At 40.3% G+C, this 17541-nt stretch overlaps 2 protein-coding genes across 9 annotated transcripts in view; one reads left to right on the top strand and one right to left on the bottom strand.

The window, feature by feature from the left end:
* The window catches only part of CCT6B (chaperonin containing TCP1 subunit 6B), a 46297-nt gene extending 35206 nt beyond the window's left edge, over window positions 1-11091 (bottom strand). For 6 of the 8 annotated variants that reach the window (XM_055388481.2, XM_055388486.2, XM_055388483.2 and 3 more), the window contains exons 1-5: window positions 10841-11073; window positions 9172-9235; window positions 8151-8285; window positions 4017-4190; window positions 1546-1649 (exon numbers count right to left, since the gene is read on the bottom strand). In XM_055388481.2, the coding sequence (XP_055244456.2) occupies window positions 1546-1649; window positions 4017-4190; window positions 8151-8285; window positions 9172-9235; window positions 10841-10977 (614 nt within the window). In that variant the 5' untranslated portion in view covers window positions 10978-11073. Of the gene's footprint in view, window positions 1-1545; window positions 1650-4016; window positions 4191-8150; window positions 8286-9171; window positions 9236-10840 lie in introns of all 8 variants that reach the window. The other 2 variants (XM_055388484.2, XM_055388488.2) reach the window with 2 other exon arrangements.
* Window position 11092: 1 nt separating this feature from the next.
* On the top strand, window positions 11093-12629 carry ZNF830 (zinc finger protein 830). The gene has a single exon (XM_063706537.1). The coding sequence runs from the start codon at window positions 11106-11108 to the stop codon at window positions 12270-12272; it is 1167 nt and encodes a 388-aa protein (XP_063562607.1). The 5' UTR covers window positions 11093-11105; the 3' UTR covers window positions 12273-12629.
* Window positions 12630-17541: the final 4912 nt, after the last annotated feature.

Genomic DNA, 17541 nt, shown 5'->3' with positions numbered 1-17541 from the left:
AATTATCACAAGGAAAGAAAGGCATAAATAACACCAGAAATAAATGGTGATACCACTACAGATCCTGCAAACAGGATCCTTATAAAAATTTTATGCCAATAAGGATATTTATGAACACTTTATGCCAAAAATTTCAGAGTTAAACAAAATGGACAAATTTCTAAGAAAACATTACTTACCAAAATGATTCAAAAAATAAGTAGAAAACCTAATTAGTCCTATAGCCATTAAGAAAATTGCATGAGTGGGGCCGGGCGCGGTGGCTCACGCCTTTAATCCCAGCACTTTGGAAGGCCGAGGCGGGTGGATCACAAGGTCAGGAGTTCGAGACCAGCCTGGCCAACATTGTGAAACCCCGTCTCTACTAAAACACAAAAAATTAGGCAGGCGTGGTGCCACACACCTGTAGTCCCAGGTACTCAGAAGGCTGAGGCAGGGGAATCACTTGAACCCAGTAGGCGGAGGTTGCAGTGAGCCAAGATCACGCCATTGCACTCCAGCCTGGGGGACAGAGTGAGACTCCATCTCAAAAAAAAAGAAGAAGAAGAAGAAGAAAATTGCACGAGTAATCAAAAATCTTCCCACAAAAACTCTTCAAGACAAATAATCAGACTTTTCCAAAATAATTATCAAGGTGAAAAACAATGAGAGGAAGAAAGAACCTACAAATTAACAAATTAACAGAGACTTAAAAGAGATATCACCTAAGTGCAGTATACAGACTGTGCGTAGATCTCAATCCAAACAAAACTGAAAAAAATCTGAGACAACTGTTAGACAAATTAGACTATAAACTAGAAATGTGATAGTATTAATGAGTTATTCATTTTTAAGGTGTTATAATGTTTTGTGGATATATTAGGTAAAAGCAGGGGGTTTATGTTCTATGGATTATATGATATTTACAGGTGGTATATGATGTCTGGATTTGCTTCAAAATAATCCTAGGTGGGAGGGGGAAAGAGGGAAGGGTATGCTTCATATGTTAGAAATTGATAAAGATAGCTAACAGGTGTGTGGAAATTCCCTATTCTGTTCTCTCTATATATGTTCACAGTTTTCTATAATACAAAGTTTTAAAAGAGTAAATCCAAAATCAACATGGTACTCCATAATCTGGTCCCCTTTGCCTCACCTCCTCTCCCTGTGCTCCAGGCACACTGTAACAACCTAGTCACACTTCTGCCTCAGGACCCTTTCAGAGGTCATTCCTTCTGCTTAGAACCCTCTTATTCCAGATGTGCACATGGCTAGCTCCCTTGTTTCTTCAGAGACCTCTTAGCTCTCCAGATTCTTATCAGAGTAGTCTTCCCTGTCCACTATAAAATCACACACATGATTTTTTTTCTATTTCAATTAGAAACATAAGCTTCTTGGGGAAAGAAATTCTGTTCTGTTTACTCTCATTCCCATTACCTAGAGCGGTGACTTAATATATGTTGAATGAATATATTTATGTTGAATAAAAGTAAGTAATGAATTTAATAAAAGAATATCTTTAAAAAATTCTAGAACCCATATGTTGTCAAAGCTTATGTAATTTACTTTGTATCTGTTCCTAACTTATGCTTCATCTCCATTATTTCTACCATGAAGAGATCAATAGGGTAACCTGGTCTTCTAACAGCCAAAACAGAATCCACCACAACCTGAAAGAGAAATGAATGAGAACAGTTAAGTTATTTGGACTACTAAAATAAACCAAGGGCCCAAACAATCTATCACCAGACTAAGGAGATAAAAGCCTTCAGGATTCAAAACCTAGGGCAAGACCAATATGTGCCACTTTACTATGGACGCTAACAATAGCCAATGCCAACAGACACTTTAGAGTCTAAAGAAACTTCAGAGATCATTAGGTCCAAACCTTTTATTTTACAGATAAGGCAACTGAGATAAGACCTTAAGAAGTCACAGTTTTTAAATAAGATCTAACAGCTAGTAACAGGGCCAGGACTAGAATTCAGGGCTCCCTAACTGCCCAGCGACTACTCTTTCTATCATACCAAGACTATCCAAACTTTTCCACCAAAGGACACCTTAATGGAAAAGAAGGAAAGGTAATCTAAGGTAATAGCTCCAATTTGCTGGCTGTAATAACAGGAAATGTTAAAGTCTCATGTTTTATCGTGAAAAGTTTCCATGTCATCCCATAATATGTTTATCTCAATGTAAAAATAATGTTTTCCCCCAAAATTGTAAAGTAAAATTGACACTCCAGAAAGATACGTCTCATTTATTCTGTCACATATGACCAGGGATATACAATTTAAGAAGCATAGCACAACACATCTTATTGCTTAGCTCAGAAAATGATATAAAAATAATAAATAACTGCAGAAATTAAGGGCTAAGTTATAACTACCCTAAAATATACATAAAGCAGAAAAAACTGTATCTTAGAAAACTTTGCCTGAGGTAACATAATATTTTATTTTAGAGGCAAATAAGAAATAGGACAAAGGCCATTGGATAGTGAGAATATCACTGTTTCTGTAACTCTAAAACAGAATGGGTGCCCTAGCAGCATGAAGATTTCGGGCCATTCAAGTACTCTAACAGCAGAAAACACAGCAGAGCCTTTCTTCTGACTCTGCTCATCAAGAAATTGTCTGATCTTAATCTGATTTCCCAAGTTGTTTTTTTTAACGGTAAGGAGAATCGATCAGAAACAACTCAAGTATTCCAGTACATTTGGCATTTGTAGTTCTCAAAGTAAATTATTAAGATAGTATTCTGCTTTGTATGTCAATGTCTTGTGAATTTGTTTCCTAAGAATTTATCATTCTTCCTGGTAAACAAATATATTCAAGTTTCAGAAATTACAAAGCTGAAAAACAATAATGATATCAAATCATTGCCACCTGATAAAAGCCTTCCCAAAATAACCAGCCAATCTTGTCTTTATATAAAATATATATATATATAGTTTTTTTTTTGAGACAAAGTTTCACTCTGTCACCCAGGCTAGAGTGCAATGGCATGATCTCAGCTCACTGCAACCTCCCCCTCCCTCCCAGAGTGATTCTCCTGCCTTAGCCTCCCAAGTAGCTGGGATTACAGGTGCCTGCTACCATGCCCAGCTAATTTTTGTATTTTGAGTAGAGACAGGATTTCACCATGTTGGCCAGGCTGGTCTCAAACTCCTGACCTCAGGTCGTCTCCCCACCTCGGCCTCCTAAAGTGCTGGGATTACAAGCATGAGCCACCGTGCCCAGCCTATATAACATATATTCTACCTTTAGAAATAAACAAAACACTGGCCAGATGTGGTGACTTCATGCCTGTAATCCCAGCACTTTGGAAGCCCGAGGTGGGTGGATCATTTGAGGTCAGGAGTTCAAGACAAGCTTTGGTAACATAGTGAGACCCCATCTCTACTAAAAATACAGAAATTAGCCAGGCATGGTGGCACGCGCCTGTAATCCCAGCTACTCGGGAGGCTGAGGTAGGAGAATCATTTGAACCTGGGAGACGGGTGTTGCAGTGAGCTGAGATCATGACACTGCACTCCAGCCTGAGTGACAGAGGAAGACTCTGTCTCAAATAAATTAATAAAAGAAATAAACTAAACAAACATACATTTCCAATATGTGAATATTAATATATTAATATATCATATCACATTTCATTATATTGGTAACCTTATCTACAAGGTACACTGCTAAAACAACTATCTTGTGTGTCACCTCACATAATAAAATATGGACTGCTAGGTTTAAAAAGACCAGCATACTATTCAAGAGCTTCCACAGGAGATGATCTGCAGGCAGCCAAACCTCTCCCAACTTTCAAGTCACGTTTAAAAAACGGCCTAGTATGATACTTCTGAAAATTACGAATACTGTTCTGACCAGTCAAATCTAATCTACAGTTAGGCCTATACAATAATTGTCTGTCTTCCATATTTTATGCCCAAAAAACCACATGAAATACTTGATTATCTTACAGAAAAAGAAAAATATCACCATGCGTTAGGCTATATTTGTTCTGAATGCAAAAGTTTAATAACATACCTCTGTTAACATATCAGCCAGTTCAGCATGAACTTTAGTTTGTAATGATGTTCTAGCTACATCTAAGAGGATTTTTCTTTTCATCTCCGTTGTCACTTTAACTTCCTCCAAAACTTCAAGTGCTTTTATCTTTGCAGCTTCAAATCCTTCAGCTATTATTCTAGGGTGCAGGCCCTGTTACATCAACATAAAATAATAAATTATAAAATAAGTCACCCAATGTAAAAGTAACCAACCTGTCTGATTATTATGTCCAAAAAAAGTTACTCACATTAATGCCATGAAATATAAGTGTAAATAATTTATAAAAGTCATTTTAGTGCTTCATACTTGAAATAATCTCAACCTTAACAGTAAGGCTTCAAGTCTAGTATAAAAAATTACAGAAGTCCTTTTTATTTCCAAAAATTATGACTACATTGTTGTTATGTGGTGCCCTTCTGAATGGACACACATAAAAGATTCCTTTCAATGCAGAGGAAAGAACCACCACTGAATTGGGGAAAAGTGGCAGATAGAACACTGTGGTGTCTACCACTTCACCAAGTGATCAAAGTTAACATCACAATAATGAGACAGACAGGCATCACATGCCTGCTGACATGATGCATTCAGTAGAACACAACAGTTCTATGGTATTCCGGCCAACAATCTGTAACCTAAGTTTAATTGAGGAAATAGGCAAATCCACACTGAGGGACTTTCTATAAAATAAATGGCTGGTACTCCTTAAAAGTAGCAATATCATGAAGCATAAAAGGCAGCTCAGGAACTAGTCTAGCTTAAAGGATACTAAAGGAACACGACAACTGAGTGCAATGCATGAACTTAGATCTTTTTTTTCTATAAAGAGCACTATTAATATAAGTGGTGAAGTTTGAATAGAATGCAGATTAGATAACAGTAATGTATCAATGTGTTAATGTTATTATTAATTTCCTGGTTTTTATAACTATACTGCAATCATATAATTCCCTGGTTTTAAGAAATATACACTGAAATATTTAGATCATGTCTGCAACATACAGTTTAGAAAAGAATAAGTACACTGATACTAAGGAAGAGAACAGGGCAGGCAGGGAATGAGAGAAATGAAAATGCTTGAAGAATCTCGGTAAAAAGTATACAGGAATTCTTTGTAGTATGTTTGCAACTTTTCTATAGGTCTAAAATTATGAAAAAATATTTTAATAGTATTTTTTGTTCCATAAAATAATACACAAACTTTGTGAAAGCTAGCACTTGGTCTAATTCATTCCCTTACTACTTTTCTTTACATCAATCCTTAATAATCTTTAAAAGTTGACATTGAGTATTTGTGCTGGACATGACTAAGAGTTTTACACAAGTTATTTAATTCTCTAGCCACATCATGAAGTGGGTATTATTATTTTTCCTATTTCACAGATGAGAAGACCGAAGCTTAAAGGGATAATGTAATTTGCCTTAGATCACTAAGATAATAAGAAGTGAAACCAGGTTGTTTAAACCCGTGAGACCTGACTTTAGAGCCTATGTTATTAACCATTTTCAAAAATGTCTTCAAGCTAGGACCCCACAATCTCTCATCCAGACTACCATGAAAACCTCTGGTCTAGACTCCCTTAAAACCATCCCCCGAATACTTAAAATGCCAACCTGACCATATCAGTCATTAGTATGTTTCTATGTTTGGTCTGTAATACCACTGGATGAAATCTAAGCTTCTTGGTTAGCATACTACATGCCCTCTGATATGGCTCCCACTTCCCTCTCCAGCCTCTTCTCCACTACTGTTCACATCACCTGAAATTCCAGCAACACCAAAATGCTTGTAGCTTCATACAACACCATGTTGCTTGTCTTCTCTGTGACTTTGCTTATGTTGTTCCTTCTGCCTGGAAAGCCATTCTCCTCACCCCTTGCTCTTTTGTCTGGTTCACTCCTCCTCATCCTGAAGATTTAGGCCAGGCCTTACTTCCTCCAGAGAGTTCTTCCTGACTACTTCAGGCTAGTTTAGGACGTCCCTTCAGCCTCAGTGATTCCATCATATACCGTGCCCGGCTCTATCACTGCACCGCCACAGAGTTTCATAATGTCTGTTAGCATCTCACCCTTGCCAAACTCCTTTCTTCCTAACCCAACCCTAATTCAGTTTGGGTTTCCCTCTCCCACTTGTGCTTTGGAGAAAGCTGATCTTATCCCCAGCTCAAGGAGTGGATCCTGATTAGTATAAGTCAATTCCCATAAAAACTGTTACTGGCTTGGGATGGACATAATACTAAAGTTGGCCCAATCATACTAAAGAAAAGCCTCCTGAATGGCTTTATCTTGCCCTCTGCCTAATTTCCTCTGACAGTCTTTCTTCGCTCCCCTGTCCTCTCTCTCCTCTCTCCTCTCTTCTCTCTCTCTCTTTCTTTTAGAGACTGGGTCTCACTCTGTCACCCAGGCTGGAGTACACTGGTGCAATCATGGCTTACTGCGGCCTCCACCTCCTGGGTTCAGGCAATCCTCCTGCCTCAGCCTCCCAAGTAGCCAGGACCACATGCAGCATGCCACCAAGCCTAATTTTTTTTTATTATTTCTAAAGACAGGGTCTCACTATGTTGCCCAGGCTGGTCTCAAATTCCTGGGCTCAAGTGATCCTCCTGCCTCAGCCTCCCAAAGTGCTGGGATTACAAGTGTGAGCCACGGTGCCCAGCCAGTCTTACTTTCTTTTTCTTTCCTTTTTCTTTCCTTTTTTTTTTTTTTTTTTGAGATGGAGTTTCACTCTTGTTGCCCAGGCTAGAGTATGATGGCACAATCTTGGCTCACCGCAATCTCCGCCTCCTGGGTTCAAGCAATTCTCCTGCCTCAGCCTCCTGAGTAGCTGGGATCACACGCGTGCACCACCACGCCTGGCTAATTTTGTATTTTTAGCAGAGACAGGGTTTCTCCACGTTGGTCAGGCTGGTCTCGAACTCCCGACCTCAGGTGATCCACCTGCCTCGGCCTCCCAAAGTGCTGGGATTACAGGTGTGAGCCACCGCACCTGGCCTCTTACTTTCAAGATGGAAATACTCTTAGGATGAAACAGCACTGTGAGTGGAAGAGCTAAGAGACAAAGAACCTGTGTACTTGATGACTGAATTTTGTTATCACACAACCTGACAGTCTGCCTTATCTCTCAATTTTCTATTATGGGAGATAATCATTTCCTTATTGTTCAAGTGAGTTTTAGTCAAGTTGTTTACAGCCAAAAGCATCCTAAGTTGCAAGTACTGAATTAATAGAAAATTCCCAATACTAAACAAAACACAGAGAATCATTTTGACTAGGTTACTCTTTGCTGAAATGGTCCCTGAAAGAGAGAAAAAATTCAGATATGGAGAGAAGAGATACTTAATTAGAGAAAGGTAGAAATGTACACGATGTTTTCAGAGGCCAGTGAACGGAGGAGTCTGGCTGAAGTAGATGATTTATAAAGAAAATGAAACTAGAAAGGAAGGTAAATTCACAATAAGGAAAACCTTCAATAATTTTTCTCCAGTTGTTTTATAAAGGTGCATAATTTGGTTTCAACTTTATCTATGGTGTTTTCTTTCTTAATTACCCATGGATACATGGGTAATTTTTTACTTTTTTAGGTCCGTTAAATATTTCATTTTTAAAAGAGGTATATAATTCCAATGAAAGGCATTATTTTGGCCAACAAAGTTCATTATTATTTCCATTTAAAATTGTCCAAGAATATCTTAATTAAAATTAACTGTCTAGACCAGGCACGGTGGCTCATGCCTGTAATCCCAGCACTCTGGGAGGCCGAGGCAGGTGGATCACCTGAGGTCAGGAGCTCAAGACCAGGCTGGCCATGATGGTGAAACCCTGTCTCTAATAAAAATACAAACATTAGCCAGGCATGATGGCGCATGCCTGCAATCCCAGCTACTCGGGAAGCTGAAGCAGGAGAATTGATTGAACCTGGGAGGCGGAGGTTGCAGTGAGCCGAGATTCTGCCACTGCACTCCAGCCTGGGCGACACAGTGAGACTCCATCTCAAAATTAATTAATTAATTAATTAAAACAAAATTAACTGTCTAAAACTCAACCATTTTACTAGTTAAAAAAATAATTTGCCATTCAAAATAACATATAAACTCTGTGAAATTCTAATACCTCAGAAATGTACAGATCAGCTTGTTTTAATAACTCTCCAATAATTAGAACATTTGAAGTAGTACCATCTCCTGTGACGTCATCCTGAGCTCTTGCTACTTTTGCTATCAAGGAAGCTGTTGGATGTTGAATTTGCTGGAAAAAGCAAGCAACAGATTTAAAAAGACAGGATGAGATAAGGAAGTAGGTCACCAAAAGCAAGATAACCTAGGGGTCAGTAGCAAAATTTAAAAATGAAATAAGCTTCATTCTACAAGTTTACAAGTTTTGTATTATCAGTACCTAAATGTCAAGTACAAAATTTTAAAAGTGACAGGTAATGAGGCCTGAACATTTCATAAAAGTCTTTGCTTCAGAATGCAATGACATTTCTAAAATAAGATTAAATCATTCAATCTCAAAATGAATACATTTATTAAACTTGCAAAGGATATTTTTATTTTTCCATAATTACAAAGAACCTAAGGCAGTCCCCTTAAAAGATATTATTGATTTATAAGTATGCCTAAGTATACAAAGTATGTATAAGTATACAAAGACTTGGAAACAGCCAAAAAAAAAGACTTTTTTTTTTTTTTTGAGACAGGGTTTCACTCTGCCACCCAGGCTGGAGTGCAGTGGCACAATCTCAGTTCACTGCAGCCTTGGCCTCCTGGGCTCAAGTGATCCTCTCACCTCAGCCTCCAGAGTAGCTGGGACTATAGGCGTATGTCACCACACTGAGCAAATTTTTTTTTTTTTTTTTTTGTAGAGACGGTTTTCACCATGTTGCCCAGCCTGGTCTTGAACTCCTGGGCTCAAGCAATTTGGCCACCTCAGCCTTCCAAAGTGTTGGGATTACAGGAGTGAGCTACCACACCCGGCCAAAAAAATTTTTTTATTGAGGTCTAACTCAACAGACTTCAGCATATCTCAAGACTGCAGTATTTAGCTCACAGCCTTGGCTTAAAGATACACAAGTTCTACTATGCTTCTAATTAAGGCTTATTAAGGTTTATTAAAGTCAGCAGCATCAGCTTACCATCTCATGGAGCAGCACATTGCCATCTTTGGTGAGTTTGATGTCACCTGCACCAGAAACAAGCCTGTTCAGAGAAGAATGATATTAACTTCATGTGGTAGGAAGACACTCCCAGTGCTTGCCACTCCATTATCCTTAATAGAGGGACCTGGGCTCAGAAAACTTCCACTGTACCATGGGAATATGCCATGGTAATTACCACCATTTGCAGCTCACAGAATCATTTCTCCCCAGATGGACAGCTTATGGAGATTTCATTCCAAATGGACCATTTACAGGTTTAAAGATAAAAGCACTTAATGAGTTATGAACAGTGGTTTGGTCAAAGAATACTTGGAAGTCTACAAAGCACAAATTCGCAAATTTCCTGCAGGTTTTAATTTTGGTGAATGTTTTCATTCATTCAGTGACTCAACTTAGTTTCCCTCATCCCTGCATTTATTAGATCACCAAGTTCTATCAATTCTACTACCTAAATATCTCTTGAATCTGCCCCCTTCTCTCCATCTCCACTGTTATCATCTCTACTTTGGATGGCATCCGGATATCTCCAAACTTAAATATACCCTCCACACATTTTTCTTTCTAAAAGGCAACGTGATTCAGTCAGTTCCGTGATCAAAAGTCCTCCAATGATTTTTATGTTTTCCATCATTTTCAAGTTAAAATCCAAACACAGCAATGACATACTTGACCTTTCCCAGTATCTTCCCTGCCTCATCTACTTTTCCACAAGCAAATCTTCTGGTTCCCTTAATATACCATGTTTTGTTTTGTTTCTGTTGGATTTGCACCATTGGTCTTTCTTATTCCTGAAATTACTTTGCCCAGGCCTTTACTCCCTCTTCCAACTAGTGAAGTCTTATTCTTCTTTCAAGACTGATCAAACATGTTACTTAAGATGCTTTTCCTTCTGCCATCAGTCCCTTTCCTCAGCATAATCATATGCATCTATATATAATTAGCACATCCTACTCTACCACATCCGTCTCTACCACATCTCCTTAAGAACAGAAACCGTATCTTGATCATTTCTGTGTCCCAGCAACTAGTACCTAAGTGACTTATTTTACCATTAATATTATTTTGTTCATTACTATGAGGATGTGTCTCTCCTCTTATACCCTTTTGCTCTCACTGGTCTCTTTTCCTCACTCTTGTCTATAGAAAAGGGTGCTTAATATATACTGAAAAGATGAATAGATATGAACAACCATAGACACGGGGTATTCAAGTAGAACTTGGATTTGACCCCATGCCTTCCTGGCTCCAAAGCCTGTGTCCTCTCCACTACAATACATTGCCATACAAAAAACAAAACTACTTGTTGAATTTATGGACCAAGGGTATACAGTCTTAAAGAGCAGAGGAGTTAAATGCTTTGTTTCCAATGAGACACTAAATTAACTGACTTTCTAACTGCATATGAACCTTGACGACAAGTCGGGGGTCGGGGAAGCGCCACAGCTTCACTCCTGGGGCCCTCTACTAGGGGAGGCTTTTCTCCTCCACCTGCACCAGGCGAGAAATACCCTCAGAGCAGGGATGAGAATGAGGGAAATCAAGCTCGCAAGAACATCCACAGCGCTACGCGGACGCCTGCCTCAGAGGGCGACAGGACACCAACGGGCCCCCAGCCGCGTAATGGCCGCTCCAACCGCTGTCTCACATTTTCACGGTGCCTTTAGGACCCAAGTTGGTCCGCAGCACATCCTGCAGCCCTCGGGCGGCGCATATATTGACAGCCAAAGCTGCCTGGGCCCGCGCCACCTCAGCCTTGGAGTTGACGGCCTTTATCGCAGCCATAGCCTAACCGTTCAGAGGGAGAAAAAAAAAAAAAAGCCTTAGTCGCGATTCTGAGCAAAAACGTCAATGCGACGCCACGCTCTCTTCAGCCTCGGCCAATCATCGCCCTTACAGGAAGTGACGTTATCATGCCTCGCCCGACGGAAACCAGAATCGTTTTGGGTCTGGTCGCCAAGATGGCGTCCTCCGCCTCCGCCCGGACTCCGGCAGGGAAGCGAGTGGTAAATCAGGAAGAATTGCGGCGGTTAATGAAGGAGAAGCAGCGTCTGAGCACCAGTCGGAAACGGATAGAATCTCCATTCGCGAAGTACAACCGTTTGGGGCAGCTGAGTTGTGCCCTGTGTAACACTCCGGTTAAGAGCGAGCTCCTGTGGCAGACTCACGTCCTGGGAAAACAGCACCGAGAGAAAGTGGCCGAGCTGAAAGGCGCGAAGGAAGCCAGCCAGGGTTCGTCCGCCAGTTCAGCGCCTCAGTCCGTCAAGAGGAAAGCGCCGGACGCAGACGACCAAGATGTCAAGAGAGCGAAGGCCACCTTGGTGCCTCAGGTACAGCCCTCCACATCTGCGTGGACCACCAACTTTGACAAAATAGGAAAGGAGTTCATTAGAGCGACTCCCAGTAAGCCTTCAGGACTCAGTTTACTCCCCGATTATGAAGATGAGGAGGAGGAGGAAGAGGAGGAGGAAGGAGATGGAGAAAGAAAAAGGGGGGACGCCAGCAAGCCGCTCTCCGACGCACAGGGCAAGGAGCACTCAGTTTCCTCTTCGCGGGAGGTAACAAGTAGTGTGCTGCCAAACGATTTCTTTAGTACTAATCCTCCCAAGGCCCCCATAATTCCTCATTCAGGGTCAATTGAGAAAGCAGAAATACATGAAAAAGTGGTGGAAAGGAGAGAAAACACCGCGGAAGCGTTACCGGAAGGTTTTTTTGACGACCCTGAGGTAGATGCAAGAGTACGAAAGGTTGATGCTCCAAAAGATCAGATGGACAAAGAGTGGGACGAATTCCAAAAAGCCATGAGGCAGGTCAACACTATTTCCGAAGCCATAGTTGCCGAAGAGGATGAGGAGGGACGGTTGGACCGCCAGATTGGGGAGATCGATGAGCAGATAGAGTGTTACCGGCGGGTGGAAAAGCTACGGAATCGCCAGGATGAAATAAAAAATAAAGTTAAAGAAATCCTGACCATAAAAGAACTGCAGAAAAAGGAAGAAGAGAATGCTGACAGCGATGATGAGGGGGAACTACAGGATTTGTTGTCTCAGGATTGGAGGGTGAAAGGGGCATTGTTATAGGGTTTTAAAGACCCAAGGTTTCTAACAGCCTCTGCGATTGTATAAAAAGTGCTGTCTCTCAGTAGTATAGCGGTTACTTCATGCCTCAAGATTTGGGTACCTGGATTGCTAAACTGGATTGTTGAGATAAAATGAGCCAGTGAGCTACAGCACTTTGGAAAATTTGTGTAACATGTTTTTGAGGTAAAGTTGTTTTTGAAATTTCTGAAGTGTTATATACCAAAATGCCAACTTTTCCACGACAGACTTAACTGTATAATTTCGTTGTAAAATCTGTAAGTTGTAAATATTGTACATAGTTAAATCTGTATTCTGTTCTGAATTTTTTTAATTAATAGACCAACCGGCAAACTTTCAGATGAATGCTTACTGTGGTATTTGGAATGTATGTATCTTCTGAACCCTACATCAAGTTGAAAAGGTTTGTTTTCTTGTTTCTTTGGTTTTTGTTTGGTTTTTTAGAACACTTCATAAACACATAAGTCATTGTAGGTTAATCAGTTCTCTTAGTATGCTTTATTTTAAAAACATAAGAAAACTATATGCCAAACATGATCAGCCTCCCTAAACCAAAGTTTCTCTTGACCAGACCAATGATGGTCAGATGTGGTTGCACATGAGAATCACCTATGAAGCATTAAAATAAATTAAAGTGTCTGAGGCCTTCCCCTTCAATAAATCTGGGATTGGGCCCAGGCAACTGTGTTTTTTAAGCACCCAGGTTATTCTAATATATGCCAGGGTTAGAGAGTAACTGCCCTAAATCCAGAACCCATTTATGTTTTTCAGGTTTTTTCTTTTTCTTTAAATAACACATTCCATAAATTTGCTGTTTCTTGAATGAAGGAAATATTATCTTTTATTTATTTCATCCAGCCTTAAATTCTGTTATTTGGTGGTAAATTAGGGTTCCTTGTTTGCGGGTCCTATCTATTGTAGAAAGAATATTTAAGTTGTCTTTCCAGCAGTAACAATTGGCTCTTGCTGGTCATTGATAGTTTAAATCACTCCTTCCTTTAGAGATTGAGGTACTCAAATAGGAAAAGGGAATTAGCAGTGTTCTGGAGTTGAAATGCATACAGCATATTCAAATAAAAGTGAGCAATAATAATAATAGCTAAGACCTATATATTTCTTAGTATGGGCCAGGCATGGTTCTAAGTGCTTTACATATATTAACTCAATCTAGTTTCCCTAAATTCTTTTTTTATGGAGAGGAGTACCAAGAGATAAGGTTTGAAAAGCCTTGAATGCTAAGTGAAAATTTTTGATGAAGTTCATATGAAAATGGAGGTTTTGACCAAAGAATTACATCTGCAAAGAAGTATCATGGGACATTATTAACAGTATATAGAATGGAATGAACACGGAGGGTAGAAGGAAGCTAGGAGCTATTTGAAAACTATATTTTCAAAAGCAAGGTGACAAGACTGATTAGCTGAGGATTGGGAGAAAAGGAATAGAAGTGAAAGCATGTCATAGGAATAGCTAAATTTTTTTTTGTTATTTGTTTTTTTTTGTTTGTTTGTTTTGAGACGGAGTCTCGCTCTGTCTCCCAGGCTGGAGTGCAGTGGCGGAAACTCGGCTCACTGCAAGCTCCACCTCCCAGGTTCACGCCATTCTCCTGCTTCAGCCTCGCGAGTAGCCGGTACTACAGGCACCCGCCACCATGCCAAGCTAATTTTTTGTGTTTTTTAGTAGAGACGGGGTTTCACCGTGTTAGCCAGGATGGTCTCAATCTCCTGACCTCGTGATCTGCCCACCTCGGCCTCCCAAAGTGCTGGGATTACAGGCGTGAGTCACCACGCCCGGCCAGAATAGCTAAATTTTAGTGACTAGAAGTGGAAGAAGAAAAACAGGAGGGATAAGTATGGGATTCAAGATTTTGTTTGTATTTAGTGCCACTGCCTAAAAGGAGTTATCTAACACTTACTGAACAGTTGCTGTGTACCACAAATTATTATTAATAATTGTCCTGCTGCCTTTGGCAGTCTTCCTCCTTGAGCTGCTAGCTGATCAGTGATAGCAGCTTCTATTTGATGAGACACGGCTTGCTTGCCTCAAATGTGTGAACCCAGTGTTACTCAGAATTTTCCCTTCATTCATCACTATTACTCTAGCAAGAAAGTACAAATATGGGTTTGAATGGTGGGCCCAGTACTGCCTTGGCCAACAATCTAGTGGAGTACTGTCCACTAAAGATAAAATGCGACTGGGTGTGGTGGCTCATGCCTATAATCCTAGCACTTTGGGAATCTGAGGCAGGTGGATCACTTGAGCTCAGAAGTTCAAGACCAGCCTGGGCAACGTGGCAAAACCCCATCTCTACAAAAAATATAAACAAATAATCCAGGTGCGGTGGCATTCACCTGTAGTCCCAGCTGCTTGGGATGCTGAGGTGGGAGGATCACCTGTGCCAGGGAAGGTGGCGGTTGCAGTGAGCTGTGATTGTGCCACTGCACTCCCTCATGGGTGACAGAGTGTGACCCTGTCTCAAAAAGTAAAAAAATAAAATATAATGCAAGCCATAGATAAATTTTACATTTTCTAGTAGCCAAAGTAAAAAGAAGTGAAAGTAGTTTTAATGTGTTTTATTTCATCTATGTCCAGAATATTAATGTTCCAATATGTAATATTTAAAGATTGATTATTTTTACTACATTTTTGAAATCTAGGTGTATCTAACAGCACATCTCAGTTTAGACTGGCCACACTTCAAGTACTCAATAGCCATATGTGACTAGTGGCTACTATAAAAAACAGCGTAGATCTAAAGAGTAAGGTATCCAGATGAAAAGATAAACATGCTCAGGAGGTAGTGAGCATCCAATTTAACTAGAGCAGAGGGTTCAGTCCTGACAACAGTGGGAATTATGACTGAAAAGGTAGATTAGGAACATGTGGAGGAGCTTGAATGCCAAGCTCTAAGGAATTTGAACTTTCTAAGTTAATTTATCCTTGTAAATTGAGTCCTTAATTGTAACACAGTCAAAGAAGTGCTTAAGAAGTGCCAGGTGTGTGTTACTACTCACGTGAACCCCCGTTGGGCTTTTAGGATGGCCAAAAAGCCCTCAAAATCTGATTCTCAATGCTCTGTATTCCAGAGCAGTAGAAATGGGGCCCTGACCATAATCAGTGCTCAATGAGTCCTTGTTGAATTTGAGATCAGCGTAAGCAGCTATAGTAGCTAGTGCATCTTTCCTGATCCACTTATACATTGGAAAGCTCCATTATTATACCTTCTCTGAGCTAAGTCAAATAGGTTTTGGCATTTGACTGAATACCATCATTGTTCCTAAATTATAAGAATTGGTCCCAAGGACTCCCTCCAGTCACTTCTCTTTTTAGAATGCCCCCTAATTCAGCCGTCATCACAATATAGAAGTGTAAAGGCTATAAAGGTATCCTCTCACCCAACTTCACTTATCGACTTAAATCAATACCCCTAACTTGAAAGAAGAAAAAAAAAATGCTGATCCAACTAGCCTTCAAATATATATGTGTCTAGTGCCTTAAAATTTTCATTTATTGATGGAAGTAATGACTGCTTTTTATACACCAGAGGACAAAATAGGCTATGAAATTAAAATTGCAGGAGAAAATGTAATTTAGGCCTAAGATCTTTAATAGTAACAATCACTAGATTAGTGTGTAGTAATGCAAAGAACCATGGAACAGAAGACCTGCATTCAAGTTTCCACTCTACTTTTTAATGGTTAATGAGCTTGGCCAAGTCACGTCTCTGAGCCTCAGTTTGCTCCACTATAAAATGAAGATATGTAATTCCTCACAGGGGTATAGTGAGAGTCCAGCAAGACATGGACTCATTCTGATGAACACAGAATGGAAGGTCTTAATGGAAATAGTGTATTTCCTGTCAAGCACCAATTGGCTAGCTGTTTGGCTAGATGTTGTGTTGGGGGTTTGAGTAAATATTCATAGGAATGATGACTAGATAGATAACCTTAGATTGCTTTTTCAAACTAATAGTCTATTAGCCTGCATAATACCAGGAGTATAGAAGATTTAAATTTGAACAAGGGCCGGGCTGGGTGGCTCACGCCTATAATCCCAGCACTTTGGGAGACCGAGGCAGGCAGATCACCTGAGGTCAGGAGTTTGAGACCAGCCTGGCCAACATATAGTGAAACCCCATCTCTACTAAAAATAAGTAAATAAATGAATACAAAAATTAGGTGGGCGTGGCAGTGCACGCCTGTAGTCCCAGCTACTTGGGACGCCGAGGTGGGAGAATCGCTTGAACCCGGGAGTCAGAGGTTGCAGTGAGCTGAGATCGCACCAGTGTACCCCAGCCTGGGCGACAAAGCAAGACTCTGTCTCTCAAAAGAAAAAAAAAAGTTTGAACAGGGAAAAAAAAAATCTCAGAACTCCTCGCATTCAATTTTATATCTACATTTCCTTCCTCAGTGATCTGATCCCTTCCTATGGGTTTTAATATCACCTATGTAGTGAAGATTCCCAATTTATATCTCCAACCTTGGCCTTCCACCTAAGCTTCTGGCTTGGCTCAGTACCTACCTAACATTCCACTTCAAGGTTTAATAGGTGTCCAAAATATAATAACTCTCAAACAGAGCTTTGATTTTCTTCTCAAACCTGTTCTCAGGTTTACTGAGAACTTGTCTCAGTAAACTTTACTGAGTAAATTTTACTGAGACTTGTCTCAGTAAATGGCACCACTAGCCACCCAGATGCTCAAGACAAACCCTGGGGGCCATCATTCATTCTCTTTCCTTTCCCTCAAATCTAATGCACTAGTTAAGTCCTGTCCATTCCACCTCTAAAATATGCCTAAAATCTGTCCACTTCTTTCTCCACTGGCCCTAGCCACCAACATCTCATTCATTGTTGCCTGTCCCCCTACCCTCATCACAATCTATTCTCACAAAGTAGTCAGAATGATCTTAAAATTTTAGGTCAAGTCACTCTATCATTTAAAACCATTCATTATATGCTTCCATCACACTGCGGGGGGAGGGGTGGTAGGCAAGAAATCCAAGCCCTTATTAAGCCCACATGGTACTCAGGGATTGCTAATTCAAACTGATGACAGTAAGCCCCATTAAAGTGGCGTGGAAGGGGACAGGAGAGCATAACTGCTCTATGTTGAAAGCAACTGTTATTCAGGAATAATGGCCTGGCATAGTGACATGGCCAATTTGTTTTTTTTGTTTTTTGTGGGTTTTTTTTTTTTGAGACGGAGTCTCGCTCTGTTGTGCAGTGGCACAATCTCGGCTCACTGCAACCT

The sequence above is a fragment of the Gorilla gorilla genome, chromosome 4 (genome assembly GCF_029281585.2).
Source record: "Gorilla gorilla gorilla isolate KB3781 chromosome 4, NHGRI_mGorGor1-v2.1_pri, whole genome shotgun sequence".
NCBI lineage: Eukaryota > Metazoa > Chordata > Mammalia > Primates > Hominidae > Gorilla > Gorilla gorilla.
The sequence above is the reverse complement of the archived record's forward strand: the minus strand, read 5'-3'. Positions and strand labels throughout refer to the sequence as shown.